The following is a 17,347-nucleotide window of genomic DNA, read 5'->3' on the forward strand; positions in this document are numbered from 1 at the left end:
AGACGTTAAACTACTTAGTTAGTTCTAGCTAATAGGCAAGTCAAACTGCGAATCCACCTACCTACATCGAGGTGTAAAGTTCAGGCTGCACACAACTGGTTTTGAACCAAAAATAAAAGAAAGGAATAAGGAAGGATACGCTCATTTGGTTTTACAATACAGCCGAGTGCCGCCCTACCCACCTTCTAGAAATAAAATTGTTTTACACATCGTGTGTGTCGAGTTTGAACTCCATTTGGCGGTGTTTTAACATGCTAAAACAGATCATTTAGTGGTCTTCCAATACCTGGTGGCACCCTACGCCTTATCATAGGTATTTCTTTAATTTTAATTTGTGGCCTACCCTCATTTGTTCTCACGTATTTGGGCGTTGGTCAGCCGAGTACCGCCTTACCAAATTCCTAGAAATTGTTATACGTCGTGTGTCGAGTTTAAACTCCCTTTGGCGGTGTATTAACATGCGTTTAGTGGTCTTCCGATACCTGGTGGCAACCTGCGCCTTATTATAGGTATTTCGTTCGTTTCAGCCAAATGACGTCCACTGCTGGACAAAGGCCTCCCCCAAGGTTTTCCACAATGAACGGTCCTGCGCTGCCCGCATCCATGCTCTTCCCGCGACCTTTACCAGATCGTCGGTCCACCTAGTAGGAGGCCTGCCCACGCTACGTCTTCCAGCCCGTGGTCGCCACTCGAGAACTTTCCTGCCCCAACGGCCATCGTCTCTACGAGCTATGTGCCCCTCCCACTGCCACTTGATTTTAGCAATTCTGCGAGCTATGTCGGTTACTTTGGTTCTCCTGCGGATCTCCTCATTTATGATTCGATCACGCAGGGAAACTCCGAGCATAGCCCGCTCCATCGCCCTTTGCGTGACCTTGAGCCTTTTATGAGGCCCATAGTAAGCGACCACGTCTCAGATCCGTATACCTACCATTATAGGTATTTATTAGATTTTAATTAGTGTTTTGTTCCAGCGGCTCGGGCGCGCGCCGCGCTCGGCGTGATGGCGGCGGGCCGGCAACTCAGGCTGCTCCTGTGGAAGGACTACCTCATCCGCAGGAGAAAGCTGGTAAGTACACATTTATGTATAGTGTTTGTGTTTGTCGGCCGTTTGGTGTAGTGGTTCGAAACGGACTACTATTCCGGAGGTAGCGGGTTCGATTCCCGCACAGTACACACATTTGTGTGCATGAACATATTTGTTTGTATTGGACTGGGTGTTTTCTATGTATAATAAGTATGTATTTGAAAGAAAGAAAGAAAGAAAAAGTATTTAAGTATGTTTATATCCGTTGTCTAGTACCCATAGTACAAGCTTAGCTTAGTTTGGGACTAGAAGTGCAGTGTAAAATGTCCAAGGATATTTATTTATATTTATTTATTAGTGTTAGAGTCCCCGCAGATTACAGACTTTCAGCCGGCCGATATTTGGTCGCTTTTTCGGCACAAGTGATTCATTAGCGGCCGTTAAAAATATTTGATGGGTTTCACAATTACCTTCAAAATAAACTACCTGCAAACTTTTACGATTAGGGTCCTGGGATCATAGAGTATGTAGATTTACTATTTCTAAGATTTTGTAAGATTTTCTCTATTTTTATGAATTAGAGACTAGATACTAAAGGTTCGGCCAAACCAACGCGATAACACTCGATCAACCGGCGTGCAGCGATGGCGATCAATGCATTTAGGTCTGGTCGCCATCGCTGCACGCCGGCTGATCGCGGTGTGATCGCGTTGGTTTGGCCGAACCCTTACTCGGTTTAGTATCAGTTATCCAATCGGTAACTAAATTAATTGTAAACTGGTATGCAAGGAAGAGGTTTATACTTTTACTTGTATAATAGTAAGGCAAATCCCGCAAAATCGCACTCGCTTAACTCTGGATCCTACTCTACATTTCAATAATAATGCATTACTTCTCTTCCAGATAACCCTGTTTGGCGTAGCGTGGGCCACGCTGGTGATGCTGTGCCTGTACGTCGTGCGCATCAACATCGACAACCAGGACTTCCCCACATGTAAGCCATTAACTATTTCACTTATCTAAGCGTTATATTCATTAGTTTAGTCAATTTCTTAGAATTAATTTCTTGAGGTTTTTCCATATTATTTACTGACCTACACACTTCCTTGACCACGTTTGCATAGGTTGATTTGATGGTTTTTTTAGTTAGTAAAAAAGTACCTACCTTCTTAGTTAAATTAATTGAGTAATTATTAAGATGAAGATTCAATAAAATATTAAAGCTAGCACGAAATAGAGATGTTGAAAATTATGTTTACTTTCGCACCAATTTGCATGTATTTTCATTAGCATTTTTTTAGCAGAAATTAGATAAAGATTACGATAGATTAAGATAGAGGTCATCTTACCAGCGAAGAGCAAGTACTTAGGTACGCCATATCTTTAATTTGCTTTTGATAAATTAGAGAGGGTTGTGTTCCCACAGTAGAGACTGATGATAATGATTCTCTTCCTATGTTCTTTTAATAAAATTCGTTGCTGATCCAATGACAATTTAATTCTCTCCCGGGACAAACCTAGCTGAACTTTACTGGTTGGGTTTTATTAACGGTCAAGCTGTAGATGCAGGCTACCACAAGTGTGGGAAAGAGACGTGTTAATAGTCCCGTTGATGATGGTGTTCCTACTCCTCGTTCCCACGAGAGGTGGGAATATTTTTTTAAACACAACTAGGAAGCTCTTGACTATATCTTACCTGATGGTAAGTGATGATTAGGCCGAAGGTGAATGAAAGCTTCACCCGGAATCCTCAACCACAGAGGATCCCCGTTGATGATGATGGTGTTGTCTCTGGCAGGCCAGTTCAGCGCGCGCGCGCTGCCGAGCGCCGGCGTGCTGCCGTTCGTGCAGTCATTCGTGTGCAGCGTCAACAACGAATGCGAGCCTATGGACCGCTTCCAAGAGGTGCCTACTTACGAGAATGCCAAGTGAGTTCTTTTTCATACTTCGTTCGTTTCAGCCAAATGACGTTCGACAACTGGACAAAGGCGGGAGGCCAAGGATTTCCATAACGACTGGTACTGCGCTGCCCGCATCCAGGTTCTTTTAGCACCAGATCGTCGGTCCACCCAGGGGGGGCCTGCCCACGTTCGCTACGTCTTCTGGCCCGTGGTCGCAACTCGAACATTTTTTGTGCCATTTGTTTTATTTGTATTGATCTATAGGTATTTTATTGGTACAGTTTGTTCTTTACATGAAATAATTTTATCGTCTCAGAATAACTAATACCCATACTTACTTAGTAGGTACAAAGTTTTCTTAGTTTGGGAAGAGTTGCTTGTGCCTAGTAGAATGTCTATCATTTTAGGGTTGAAACTGATGATTTCCAAACCAAGAATAAAGCACATTTTTTTCTAATAAAACACTTCATCCCTGGAAAGTAACTGCTAACTCATATTTGTTCAGATTAACGCAGCTGCAACGAAAGTTCTCTCCGCTCCTGCACAACGAAACAGTCCTGGAGGTAGCAGGCACGGTGCCCGACGCGCTGCGGCTGCTGGCTACCTGCGCTGTCGTCCTGGACCATCCCACCATGATCGAGATCAGCAGTAAGCATCATCAGGCCATACTCTAGAGACTGACGCAGCTGCAGTCACTCTCTCCTTCACTATGAGACAGTCCTGGAGGTAGCAGGCACAGTACTTGACGAGCTGCGACTGCTCGCTACCTGCGCTGACGTCCTGGACCATCCCACCATGATCGAGATCAGCAGTAAGCATCATCAGACCATACTCTAGAGACTGACGCAGCTGCAGTCAGTCTCTCCTTCACTATGCGACAGTCCTGGAGGTAGCACGCACAGTACTTGACGAGCTGCGTTTGCTGGTTACCTGCGCTGTCGTCCTGGACCATCCCACCATGATCGAGATCAGCAGTAAGCATCATCAGGCCATACTCTAGAGACTGTCGCAGCTGCAGTCACTCTCTCCTTCACTATGAGACAGTCCTGGAGGTAGCACGCACAGTACTTGACGAGCTGCGTTTGCTGGTTACCTGCGCTGTCGTCCTGGACCATCCCACCATGATCGAGATCAGCAGTAAGCATCATCAGACCATACTCTAGAGACTGACGCAGCTGCAGTCACTCTCTCCTTCACTATGAGACAGTCCTGGAGGTAGCAGGCACAGTACTTGACGAGCTGCGACTGCTCGCTACCTGCGCTGACGTCCTGGACCATCCCACCATGATCGAGATCAGCAGTAAGCATCCTCAGACCATACTCTAGAGACTGACGCAGCTGCAGTCAGTCTCTCTTTCACTATGAGACAGTCCTGGAGGTAGCGCACAGTACCCGACGCACTCCGGCTGCTGGCCACCTGCGCTGACGTCCTGGACCATCTCACCATGATCGAGATCAGCAGTAAGCATCATCAGACCATACTCTAGAGACTGACGCAGCTGCAGTCGCTCTCTCCTTCACTATGAGACAGTCCTGGACGATCCCACCATGATCGAGATCAGCAGTAAGCATCATCAGGCCATACTCTAGAGACTGACGCAGCTGCAGTCACTCTCTCCTTCACTATGAGACAGTCCTGGAGGTAGCAGGCACAGTACTTGACGAGCTGCGGCTGCTCGCTACCTGCGCTGACGTCCTGGACCATCCCACCATGATCGAGATCAGCAGTAAGCATCATCAGACCATACTCTAGAGACTGACGCAGCTGCAGTCGCTCTCTCCTTCACTATGAGACAGTCCTGGCGGTAGCGCACAGTACTTGACGAGCTGCGACTGATAGCCACCTGCGCTGACGTCCTGGACCACCCCACCATGATCGAGATCAGCAGTAAGCATCATCAGGCCATACTCTAGAGACTGACGCAGCTGCAGTCACTCTCTCCTTCACTATGAGACAGTCCTGGACCATCCCACCATGATTGAGATCAGCAGTAAGTCCCCTAAATTTATACCATAGACCCCACATTGCACCATCCAATGTGGCTTTAGGTAGATGCCTGCAAAACCTAGGAGATGGACATAGACTTTGGTCGTGTTTTTTGTGGGTCAACCTGCTGGCAGATGCTAGTGAGAGAACTAGGTCAAGGCACCATTTTCTTGACTAGGACGATCTTTTAACATCCTTGGAACAACAATTATTATGTGTCTCTTCCTTATTTGAAACGATCAATTTTGATACACAGACAAATAATCACAGAAAAAATTGGACAGAAATCAGCAAATTTTTCCTTCACTCTAATTTGCTGATTCGCGAAACCAAATATTTAGCACTTCACTCTTATCAAATTCGTAGAAAATCTTATTTAAAAACCTTTTCTAGAAAACGGTCTCCGAGTGGAGAGCTTGTTTGCGAACCCGGCGCGCGCGCGGCGGCGCGTTGCGGCTCTTTTGGACGTGTCAGATGAGCTGGCCGCTGACGTCATGGCCGCGCAGCTTAGTTTTAAAGGGGTAAGTCTGTTATAAAGCTAGGCGCGGACTGGTGTTACGAGGCGTAATGTAACATTTTACAAGGCGAGCATTCATATGTCGTCGATCGGGAAACTAGCGAGCAGATACAGTTTTAAGCAGACCGTAAAAACGCCGCGCCAGTCTGTACCTACCTTTATGGATTCCAGTTGACACTTTTTTATAACGGGGAAGCTTTTGGCTTGGGCCTCACTTGTTAGAAAGTGATGAAGGCTGAAGGTGGAAGCGAGCTTCTCCCGAGTGGATTTGTGCAACAAAAAATAAAAAATATACCCACACGGTGCGCCATTCTCCCAGTGGCGCGCCAGTAGCAGGGGACACCCGGGTTTGAAGTCGAATGCTCTACCGCTGAGCTATATCCCCTTGAACGATTTCGACGAAAATTATAATCCATTAGAAACAGGTTATTTTTATTCAGTGTGATTCACGTTTTTCTAAAAAATTATAAAAGACGCGCAAAAATTTAAAAATATTTTCCTGGTATCTTATAAACTAAGAACTAATAGGTGCTATTCTAAAAACAATACCTTGAAGTCTGCTTATTTTAGAGTTTGGAATTTAGCGTTATTTTCTCACGTACGATATATGTATTTCAAGTAAAATCGAGTACCTATACAACCTTTTTGTTTTAGATTTTCAAAGGCAATATAAACAGATGCGACACTGACTCCATAGCGGACCTAATCAAGATGGAAGATAAGGAGAATTTACAGGTGTTCGTGAGGAAACTGTGCAGCATGACCGATAAGGACCTGCAGAGGATGGCCATGGACTTGATATTTGAAATCAACTTCGGGAAATACCTTAGAATGGTGAGTTCTATGTCTCCCAACAAAGTAACATCAGTTTAGATATTGGGATGCTTTGTGGCTTTTGATGTATCTTACTGAATCTAGGGTAATTAACGAAGTTAAATACCTATGCGCTGGATGCAGGCCGCTACCAATCGATCAACGTGGAAAGCATTAGGGGAGGCCTATGTTCAGCAGTGGACGTCCTATGGCTGACATGATGATGATGATGATGATGATGATGATGAAATACCTATGTATAGTATAAGTATCGAGATATTTTCTTTATATGCTAGCGATGTAGCCGGAATTTTACTGCTACCGTACTGCTCTCTGATGCCAACTCACAGGCTTAGCAGACCTTCCAGATTCTCTTTGCCCGCTCGAGAAAAACATATCTGGCCGTCAGATTAGTGTTACATATTTCGACTTATGGCCTTATAAATGGCTTATACCAGATTTTCGTCATAACATAACATTTTTGTCTTTTTTTAAACATGTTTTTTAAATATTTCAGATAGGCGACATGTACTTCAAGCTATCGGGCGACAACCGAATCACCACCTTAGCCGAGTTGGCCACGGCAGCGCTGCGTATGACCAAACTGGACAGCTTCCTGCCACCAGCTGTGACTACCCTCTTTAGCGGACGGGAGGTGGACTTCAGCTATTTTAACGTCACTTTGTAAGTAATAACATGGTAATAATGAGTGGAGAACAGGGGATCGGACATTGCCGATATTCTTTATTTGCATAGACTATTTAAATTGTTCTTACAAATCGTCAAATAAAGATAAAAAAGAGCTTCTTTAAAGTAACTCAAGACGTTTGTAAAGTATGTGTGAAAAACTGCCTAATTTTCATCTTTTTGCTATTCGATTTTTATTTGACTTGGAGATATCCTTCGAACAGTTAACTTTGTTAAAAGCAGGATTCTTCCTTGTGGAAATCCTCAGGGGATGCCTACGTCCAGCTTTAGACGTCTTTTGGTTTTTAAGAATACACAAAATTAACATAATTCACTTTGTAATGTGTTTTTGAGTTTTAATGTTAGGGCCTTGCCACACTGGCGGATTGCAAGTGTTTTCTGGGTGGAGACGGCGAGGCATTTTGCATGCTTTTGGCGACCGCGGTGTTCCTCACCGCGCCGCCGCTCCGCTTGCAATCCGTCAGTGTGGCAAGGCCCTTAATGTCAGTTACTATTTGTGTTATATATGTCACCGTAAAATTGTGAATTCCGTCAGATTATAATATGACGTAGTTAAATTACAATCTAACCTAACCTAACCCACTGTTAGTTTACAATCTAAGGCGTTATATTATAAACTGACAGAGTTCACAATTTCACGTTGACATATACAACGTGTCCCAAAATTCAAGGATAAGCCGACGCCACAGGATGGACATAGTCATGACAACTTTAGGAAAAATAAGGAAAAAAATCTATCTCAATTATTTTTTAACTTACTCAATAAATTATGAAATTCGACGAAAATTGACACCCCTTATGATATTTTACATTACCACGACCACAATTTTTCAAATATTCCTGTTTTTCTGTTTATATCGGCAACTTAAGTAGTGCTGCTGTTCACCCCAACTCTTAAAACCCCCAGAATTCTTGCAGTTTTTACACAAAAGTTAACCAAAATATGTTAATTCCTTAAAATTTTGAACGATTTTTACTTTCACTCCACTTTGACTCATCGTTTTGTAAAAAAAAAAGTATGAACACTACTGCGGCAAGTTTTTTATAAAGTTGACGCATCTATTCAAGATTCCAAAATGATATAATACTCTAAGAAACCTAGTCGCAAAAAAGATATGCGTGCCATTTTTACAAGCACTTCGCTTGTTAGTTAGAATGGGATAAATCTGGCAACTGAATTTATAACCAGTTCTCCTTAACCAATTGAGCTGAAATTTGGTATACTTGTGTAAGTACGATGACAATGCAATATTATGGTACCATTGAGCTGGATGGAGTCTGGAGGTGGCCATAGGAACTCTTAACGAAACGGTGGAATTGCATCTAGTTTGGGCTCGTTGGACTTGTCTTTTCGAGCACTTTAGTGCTAGATAATGTCCAGGGTCCTGATGATGAAGTCAAGGGGTGGCAGGAGCTGGCCATAGGAACTCCTAAACGAAACGGTGGAAGCTTATAGAGTTTGGGTTCGTTGGATTTGTCTTCCCGAGCACTTAGGCCATGAGATTGAGAAACAACTAAAAAGTTTAAAATAAAGTTATAATAAAAAAAAACTTTTTTAAAAACAAGCTTGACTTCGTTTGAAAATTATAATTGACTTCATCATCAGGACCCTGGACATCATCTAGCACTAAAGTGCTCGAAAAGACAAGTCCAACGAACCCAAACTAGATGCAATTCCGCCGTTTCGTTTAGAAGTTCCTATGGCCACCTCCAGTCTCCATCCAGCTCAATGGTACCATAATATTGCATTGTCATCGTACTTACACAAGTATACCAAATATCAGCTCAATTGGTTGAGGAGAACTGGTTTTAAATTCAGTTTCAACATTTATTATCACATACTAACTAACAAGCGAAGTGCTTGTAAAAATGGTACGCATATCTTTTTTGCGACTAGGTTTCTTAGAGTATTATACCATTTTGGAATCTTGGATAGTTGCGTCAACTTTATAAAAAACTTGCCGCAGTAGTGTTCATACTTTTTTTTTACAAAACGATGAGTCAAAGTGGAGTGAAAGTAAAAATCGTTCAAAATTTTAAGGAAATAACATATTTTGATTAACTTTTGTGTAAAAACTGCAAGGATTCTGGGGGTTTTAAGAGTTGAGGTGGACAGCAATACTACTTAAGTTGCCGATACAAATAAAAAAACAGAAATATTTGAAAAATGGCGGTCGTGGTAATGTAAAATATCATAAGGGGTGTCAATTTTCGAAGAATTTCGTAATTTATTGTGTAACTTAAAAAATAATTGAGATAGATTTTTTTCCTTATTTTTCCTAAAGTAGTCATGACTATGTCCATCCTGCGGCGCCGGCTTATCCTTGAATTTTGGGACACGTTGTATATGCTACGTCATGCTAATTTTTCATATTTTTTTCAGAATATCAAAGCTAATGGACCAACTCCAGCCTACTTTCTCAGGCACCAAAGCCTTCGCCATCCTCAAAGACGCCTCTGACATGATAACCATGGCTTTGGAATACTTGGACAAGCTGGTTGTGGCCAAGTCTGCCAACCCCGTGAGAGATACTGCCGGCCTTATAAGCCAAGTTGTAGGCAAAACGAACGCCAGTGACTTGAGTGCCATATCAAAAGCATTTAATGAAGCAGTTGAACTGATTGAATCTAATGAAAATTCGATAAATATATTTAAGATGTAAGTATCGCAATTAAAACTTAAATTACTAACAATAATTAATAGTCTTATGTCTTTTTAGTATCTAATACAAGTTTCAATTCATTTCATATTACTAATGCTTAATGCACCAACTGAACACTTGGATAGTTGACACCTAAAATTGCTATTACTCGTAAAATAACTGTGGTACAATTTGGTTTTGATAGCTTTGAAAATGTATGTCATTTTATACATAGATGGTGTGGTTACACCACTGATAAAATTGACTAATTTCTCTATCTCAGACTAATATGCTTCATTATAATTTATCAAATTAACAAGAGCGTTATAATTAAGACAATAAAAATTGCCTCATTTTCAGTTTAGCCCAAGTAATGAGTTTCGTAAACAAATTCTTGCCAGAGGCCACAAGGCACGAGGTGTTATTCTACGCCACGCTGCTGGCCAAACTCGTGGAGGGAGCCACACAGGTCGTCAGCGTCAACCTCAACATACAGGAGGTGGCCTATGACGTCAGCACGAGGCACCCGGAGGGGGTCCAAGTGTTGATGGCCCTCCCGCTGCCCATAGTGAGGAAAGGCTTCGAGGGCCTGGCTGATGCGGAAAGAGTGCAGGTAATTGTGACGTATTTTCTAGTCAACATACAAAAGGTGGCCTATAACGTCAGCCGGAGACCTGTGGGGGTCCAAGTGTTGTTGGAACTCCCACTGCCCATAGTGAGGAAAGAATTCGAGGGATTAGCTGATGCTGAGAGGGTGCAGGTAATTAAGTATATTGTAGTCAGCATGAACCCGGGCCAGGGGGCCTATGACGTCAGCAGGAGGCACCCGGAAGGGTCCAAGTGTTGGTGGGTCTCCCACTGCCGCTCGTGAGGAAAGGATTCGAGGGCCTGGCCGATGCTGAAAGGGTGCAGGTAGTTATGACGTATATTATAGTCAGCATGAACGTCAGCATATAGGAGGTGGCCTATGACGTCAGAAATAGGCACCCGAAAGGAGGAAAGGCTTCGAGGGCCTGGCTGATGCGAAGAGAGTGCAGGTAATTGTGACGTATATTGTAGTAAACATTAAGGAAGTGGCCTATGACGTCAGCCAGAGGCACCCCGAGGGGGTCCAAGTGTTGTTGGGTCTCCCACTGCAACTTGTGAGGAAAGGCTTCGAAGACCTAGTTGATGCGGAAAGAGTGAAGGTAAATATGACGTATATTATAGTCAGCATGAACGTCACTCACAGGAGAGGGCCTATGACGTCAGCCAGAGGCACCCAGAGGGGGTCCAAGTGTTGTTGAGTCTCCCACTGCCACTCGTTAGGATAGGATTCGAGGGCCTGGCTGATGCGGAAAGGGTGCAGGTAATTGTGACGAATATTGTAGTCAAATTAAGGAGGTGGTGTAGTCAACATACAAAAGGTGGCCTATACGTTAGCCGGAGGCCTGTGGAGGTCCAAGTGTTGTTGGAACTCCCACTGCCCATAGTGAGAAAGGATCGTCACACACAGGAGAGGGCCTATGACGTCAGCCGGAGGCACCCGGGGGGAGTCCAAGTGTTGTCGAGTCTTCCGCTACCGCTCGTGAGGAAAGGCTTCGAGGGCCTGGCTGATGCGGAAAGGGTGCAGGTAATTGTGACGTATATTGTAGACAGCATTTGAACGTCAGCATATAGGAGGTGGCCTATGACGTCAGCAATAGGCACCCGATGGGAGGAAAGGCTTCGAGAGACTGGCTAATGCTGAGACTGTGCAGGTAATTGTGACGTATATTACAGTCAGCACCAACCACACGTACAGGAGGTCGCCTATGACGTCAGCCGGAGGCACCCGGAAGGCGTGAAGATATTATTGGGAGGAGGAGGGGGTCTAAGTGTTGTTCGAGTCTCCCACTGCCACTCGTGAGGAAAGCATTCGAGGGCCTTGCTGATGCTGAAAGAATGCAGATAATAAATGATATTGCATTGCAAGGAAACTGTTACAAATCTAAGCCCGAAGCTAGCCAAATTGTGCCAATGTAAGAAACTTAAGCCACCACAATATTACAAAAAAATTAGGCTTATTCTCGATTGGAAACTCCTATCTTTTACAGGTCTTGATATTTTGTATTAATGTACTAAGGCGTATTTAATTATTTTGATTCCTAAACTCGCCCATGATGTTTCAGCTAATGACTTCAAAGCTGAACGTACGTGGACAAGTGTTTTGCGACGCCAACAAACTGGCGGGTTTCTTCGCTGTGTCCAAAGACGAAGCGGCCGCGCTGAAGAAACAGCTGTGCACAGATGCCTGGAAAAACTACATGGGAGACTTCATACAGTCCTTCGGGATATACGACGTTAAGGATATCGTGAGTTGTTATTAGTTTTTACTGAAGTAAGTATTTCCACATCGCCCGTTTGGTAGCGCCCTGCATCCAGCGCCTTCCTGCTACCTTTATGAGGCCGTCGGTTTACCTTGTGGGTAGACATCCCACGCTGCGTTTTCTTTTGTGGGCGTCCTATGGCTAAAATGATAATGATGATGAAATGAAGGATTTGGTTGACACTCCCAATGCTGGCCAGATGGGTCGGAAGGCCTGAGGTCCGCATATGTGCCTCTTAAACGCTTTTTATTACATCCATGAGAAGAGAGTGGATGATCCTATTTTATTCTACTGTGACCATATTATGTTACGGCATTTTAACCAATTTAAAAAAGCAGCAGGTTCTCAATATGGTCGGTTACAATCTTCAAAAGTCATGGTAGTAATTCGTCACCTATTCAACACGTTATACATTAATAAATATAAATTATACCACATAGCAAACGCTTTGCCAGTCCCAAATGTGTGTTTATAGGAAGTCATCATCATTATCAAATAATGAAATGTTATGCACTCGTGTGGCAGGCAATCATTAGGCACTAAAGACAACCTTCACCGCGTGTTATTTGCAGTTTGCAGAATCATTTATATGAATTTGCACTCTATTCATATGTTATTTATTTAGACGCGGCCAAAAATACTTCAATGTGTCGATCACGTTTTTTGCACTGCTCGATGCAAAACAAGTTTTTGTAGCATGTTAAGTATGTGTTGCAACTGCATAATTTGAACCTTAGTTACCTATGTGAAGTACCTATTATTTACTTGTTTTCATTGTAAATTAAAATATCCAGTAAAATGAAGATTAATCATGTTCTGAAGCCTACTTTTTTGGGTCGGGATGCTGTACTTAGTCAAAAGTCAAAACGAATACTTCCACAATAAACATGACGACTTAAACTTAGTAATATGTAGTTGCGGGTTTGAAACCTACTAGAGGCAAATGTAATGCCCGTTTTCAACTTCAATCCCCAAGTTTTAAATTACCTCTATGCGCTATAGTAGCACATAACAGGGATTTTGTTTTCAAAGGTGTCACTTAAAAATTAGAAATAAGGGATTGATGGTGAAAACGGGTATTAAACTTATAGTTGCGGTTTTGAATACTACTGGAGGCAAATGTTGTAGTATTATATAAATTCCTAACTAGGTTTATTATTGTCCTGTCTCTATAGAAGCTTTGCTTAATTAAGCCGTAATAGCAATTATTTGGAACACTTTCAGATAAACAACATGGCATCCATAGTGGTCCAAGAGACTTTCGGCAAGGACGTGTCCGACCAGCTCTACACCATAGACAAAGACTTCGAGATCCTGCAGAACTTCACCGACACGCTTGTAAAGCGGGAGTCGAAGGGAACGAGACACGTCGACTGGAACGCGCTGTTCAACGTGACAGATGATTCGGAGTTCATGAGGATTTTTACAGAGAGAGGACACTTGGGGAAGCAAATTTTGTAAGTAAAGCTGCCTTAAAATGTCTTTATTTATTTATAACAAGACATACACTAAAAAACAATAACACAACGTATTTGAACTTAATCTAAGTGCTGCCTTAATTATAATTTATGAATTAAGATTGAATTAAAATAATTTAGACAAACCCACAAGCTAGAACCGAGAGAGTTTCCTTAAAATTGTTCACCAGTTGGCGCTTCTGGCGAGTAAAGTCAGGACCTTGTGACAGGTCGCTTGCTTGTGCCTGAAACAGTGGCGCCTACTGGTGACGCTATAGCGGTTCGCATTTATTTGCAATCACTGGATTGCATACGTTAGTTGGCGCCACTGTCGAGTGAGATCCTACCCCCTGCCAGTGGTGCCAACTAATGAATGCAAATACGGAAACCCTCAGACCAGAAACTCAAATTACGATTGCGTCAATTTCTTTGTCAAAAAACCCTGATAAAGGGACTTGCATCTTTTGGCTACCATGACTTAGAAGACCTTCTTTCAAGGCCTGTAGTACTGTAGGCTTTTATTCGAACTTAACCGTGTCTTGAGTAGTGGTCTTTAAAAACCGATCCCAAGATTAAAATCGTAGGGCTACCCATCGCACACAAACTCTCACACACACACACACACACACACACACACACATACACACACACACACACACACGTACACTTACAACCTTATTCAAATATTTAAAAAACTGTAAGAATTTGCTTCTGTAAAATATATCTATATATCCATATACTTACTAGGTAGGCCCCAGCCTCAGATTAATGTAAGTACTTGCTTGTAAAAGTAAATAAAAAGATTTTATTTTATTTTATTTTATTTTATTTTATTTGTATTTATAACAAATATATTTTTCAGAATAACAGTCCACGGCGCCCTCGCCAAGGAGGTAGTCAAACAAAACGCGATCCTAGAGTACAAGATATCGCCCATACTGCTGGACCTGACGACGGTGGTGCTCGCCATCCAGGAGCAACTCGCGCTGACGCCGCGCCACGTCACCGAGGCGGTCAAGACACGGTACCCAGCTATAGTGGAGACCATGCTGAACACTTTGCTGGATGAGAATAAGGTAAGAAATGCTATACAGGGTGAATCAATTAATAATAATAATAACAAATAATAAAAACGTTTATTTGAACCAAAAGTTACATTATGCATGTATTACTATGCTAAAGTTAAAATTATGATGAGAAAAACTTAACCTCAGGCCCTTGTTTCCAGGTTCTAGTGTTTTGAATAACCAATCAGATTTCATTAATTATTTATTGGAGAATGAAATCTGATTGGCTATTCAAAACATTTCTCCGCTCCGCTATTTGGTGGAAATCGGGCCTTACCAATTTTTGTGTAACTCAGTGTCATGTTGATTAAATATCTGAGTATATAAGTTATACAACTAAGTACTCGTATATTACTCATTTTGAAAAGATCTCAAGAGAGACGATAATCTGTTTACTTTCTATTTAGCATATGGGGCATTTCACGCGAAGCGGACAGCGAAAATCTAGTCAGGTTTTGGATTTTGTTCATATTTGGATTAAATGTACTGCTATATGACCTGAATGGATGTGCATCATTATAATTTTTTTATGAAGCTTAGTTTATTTTTTATGAGCGTTCAAAAAATTGGTAAAATTTTAGGAACAGATTTTTCAGAAGCTTTTACTGCTATTATTACATTTGATTAAAAATAAACTAACTATTGGACTTTTGAGAATAAATAACTGTGTTTCTTACTGTTTACTACAAATTTGAAATTTCTTTTTTGTTCACATAGAAAACCGGAAGTAAAGTTTTAAAATCGAATTTTACAAAACTTCGGGATTTTTTAAATTTTAAATTTTTATTTTAAAATATACCTAGTAGTCTATAAATAACGTGTGCAAAGTTGTAGAGTGGAGTCTGTATTGGTTTTTGATTTAGACGCAGTACAGTGCGAGCGCGCCGGAATGAGCGTCATACTGGCTATCGACATTTAGCTACTGTATAAAAATTATTTGTTCAAAAATAACTGAAACGTTAATATTGTTGCATGCATACTCTTAAACAATTATAATTTTGACTCGGCGAACTTTGTACCGCCTAAAAACAATGATTGTTGGCATTGAGATGGTGCGTATTACGTTGCGGACTATCCACATCTTATTGAATAATACACTAAAAATATTATTCTTCTTTTTTAGGTAGTTTAGCTAGCTACCTCCATATCAAATTTCATCAAAATCTGCCCAGCCGTTCTTGACTTATAAATCGTGTAACTAACACGACTTTGTTTTATGTATAAAACAAAGAACGGCTGAACAGATTTTAATGATATTTGGCATAGAGATAGCTGGCACCCTGGACTAACATATCCCGACTACCCAAAAAGAAGGGTAATGTTTTAAGAATATTATCCAATAAGTTGTGGGTGGTCTGCGACATAATACCATCTCAATGCCAAAAATCATTGTTTTTAGGCGGTACAAAGTTCGCCGAGTCAAAATTATAATTGTTTAAGAGTATGCATGCAACAATATTAACGTTTCAGTTATTTTTGAACAAATAATTTTTATACAGTAGCTAAATGTCGATAGCCAGTATGACGCTCATTGCGGCGCGCTCGCACTGTACTGCGTCTAAATCAAAAACCAATACAGACTCCATTCTACAACTTTGCACATGCTATTTATAGACTACTAGGTATATTTTAAAATAAAAATTAAAAATTTAAAAAATCCCGAAGTTTTGTAAAATTCGATTTTAAAACTTTACTTCCGGTTTTCTATGTGAACAAAAAAGAAATTTCAAATTTGTAGTAAATAGTAAGAAACACAGTTATCTATTCTCAAAAGTCTAATGGTTAGTTTATTTTTAATCAAATGTAATAATAGCAGTAATAGCCTCTGAAAAATCTGTTCCTAAAATTTTACCAATTTTTTGAACGCTCATAAAAAATAAACTAAGCTTCAAAAAAAAATATAATGATGCACATCCATTCAGGTCATATAGCAGTACATTTAATCCAAATATGAACAAAATCCAAAACCTGACTTGATTTTCGCTGTCCGCTTCGCGTGAAATGCCCCATATATGACTTTATATCCTACACCCTGATCACCCTGGCTTGAAATATGTCGCAGGCAAATTGTATGATTCCGCATTTTACAAACGGCGTCGTCAATTTACAAACGCTCGCTGTTCTATGAAATGCCGAAGGCAAATTGGCAACTCGTTCAATTGATAAAATTTCGACTATGAATGTTGCAATAGGGTGACCATCATAAAACACACGTTGGACAAATCAGACATAATTTCAGAAATCAGGTTGGTATCTATTCAAGTAAGACAAACCTAAAATACTTGCTACTCCTAAAGTAATTAAAATATTTTCGTAACAAAAACAACACTAGACTAATTTAAACTATTGACGTACCTATAGGTAGGTACATAAAAATATGACATTAAATAAGTTTCGATAGTCAGTCCTTTAGGTAAGTCTTATATTTTAATTATACCACGAAGAAGTCTAGAAGACATAACACAATATTTTTTATACCAATATATTCCGCAGCAGTCCTCCGAGCACCAGATTCCATTGTCAGCTTAGCGTGTTTTACGTGCCGGATAACCTCAAAAACTATTTTATTTTTTCATAGCTTTTTCACTGCTCCTATTTGTGAATCGTAAAATTTTCTTAACTCACTAAGTATAATAAATGTCTTTTTTTGTGAAAAGTCCTTTGAATACGTAGAATTTGCACTGTTTTCTGTATCACAAAACCACTATCTGACGCCATTTTTCTTGTTTTGATTAGCAGCGCCTCGCGTGGTGAGAAAAAGAACTAAATACTTCAATTTGCCGCGGCATTTTGTAAACAGCGATTGAATTAGCTATCAAATGTTTTGGCATATTATAAAGTGCCAAGGCAATTTACATTTTGCCTTCGGCATTTCATAGA

The 17,347-nt window shown here is 41.2% G+C and overlaps 1 protein-coding gene across 1 annotated transcript in view; it reads left to right on the top strand.

The window, feature by feature from the left end:
• The window catches only part of LOC135081356 (uncharacterized), a 150,195-nt gene that overhangs the window by 50,420 nt on the left and 82,428 nt on the right, over positions 1-17,347 (top strand). Inside the window, exons 2-13 of the mRNA XM_063976075.1 lie at positions 975-1,069; positions 1,931-2,021; positions 2,826-2,955; positions 3,434-3,576; positions 5,309-5,436; positions 6,087-6,266; positions 6,763-6,929; positions 9,337-9,612; positions 9,956-10,208; positions 11,746-11,928; positions 13,168-13,400; positions 14,263-14,476. Of these exons, the coding sequence (XP_063832145.1) occupies positions 1,004-1,069; positions 1,931-2,021; positions 2,826-2,955; positions 3,434-3,576; positions 5,309-5,436; positions 6,087-6,266; positions 6,763-6,929; positions 9,337-9,612; positions 9,956-10,208; positions 11,746-11,928; positions 13,168-13,400; positions 14,263-14,476 (2,064 nt within the window). The 5' untranslated portion in view covers positions 975-1,003. The remainder of the gene's footprint in view (positions 1-974; positions 1,070-1,930; positions 2,022-2,825; positions 2,956-3,433; positions 3,577-5,308; positions 5,437-6,086; positions 6,267-6,762; positions 6,930-9,336; positions 9,613-9,955; positions 10,209-11,745; positions 11,929-13,167; positions 13,401-14,262; positions 14,477-17,347) is intronic.

The sequence above is a fragment of the Ostrinia nubilalis genome, chromosome 19 (genome assembly GCF_963855985.1).
Source record: "Ostrinia nubilalis chromosome 19, ilOstNubi1.1, whole genome shotgun sequence".
Lineage (NCBI taxonomy): Eukaryota > Metazoa > Arthropoda > Insecta > Lepidoptera > Crambidae > Ostrinia > Ostrinia nubilalis.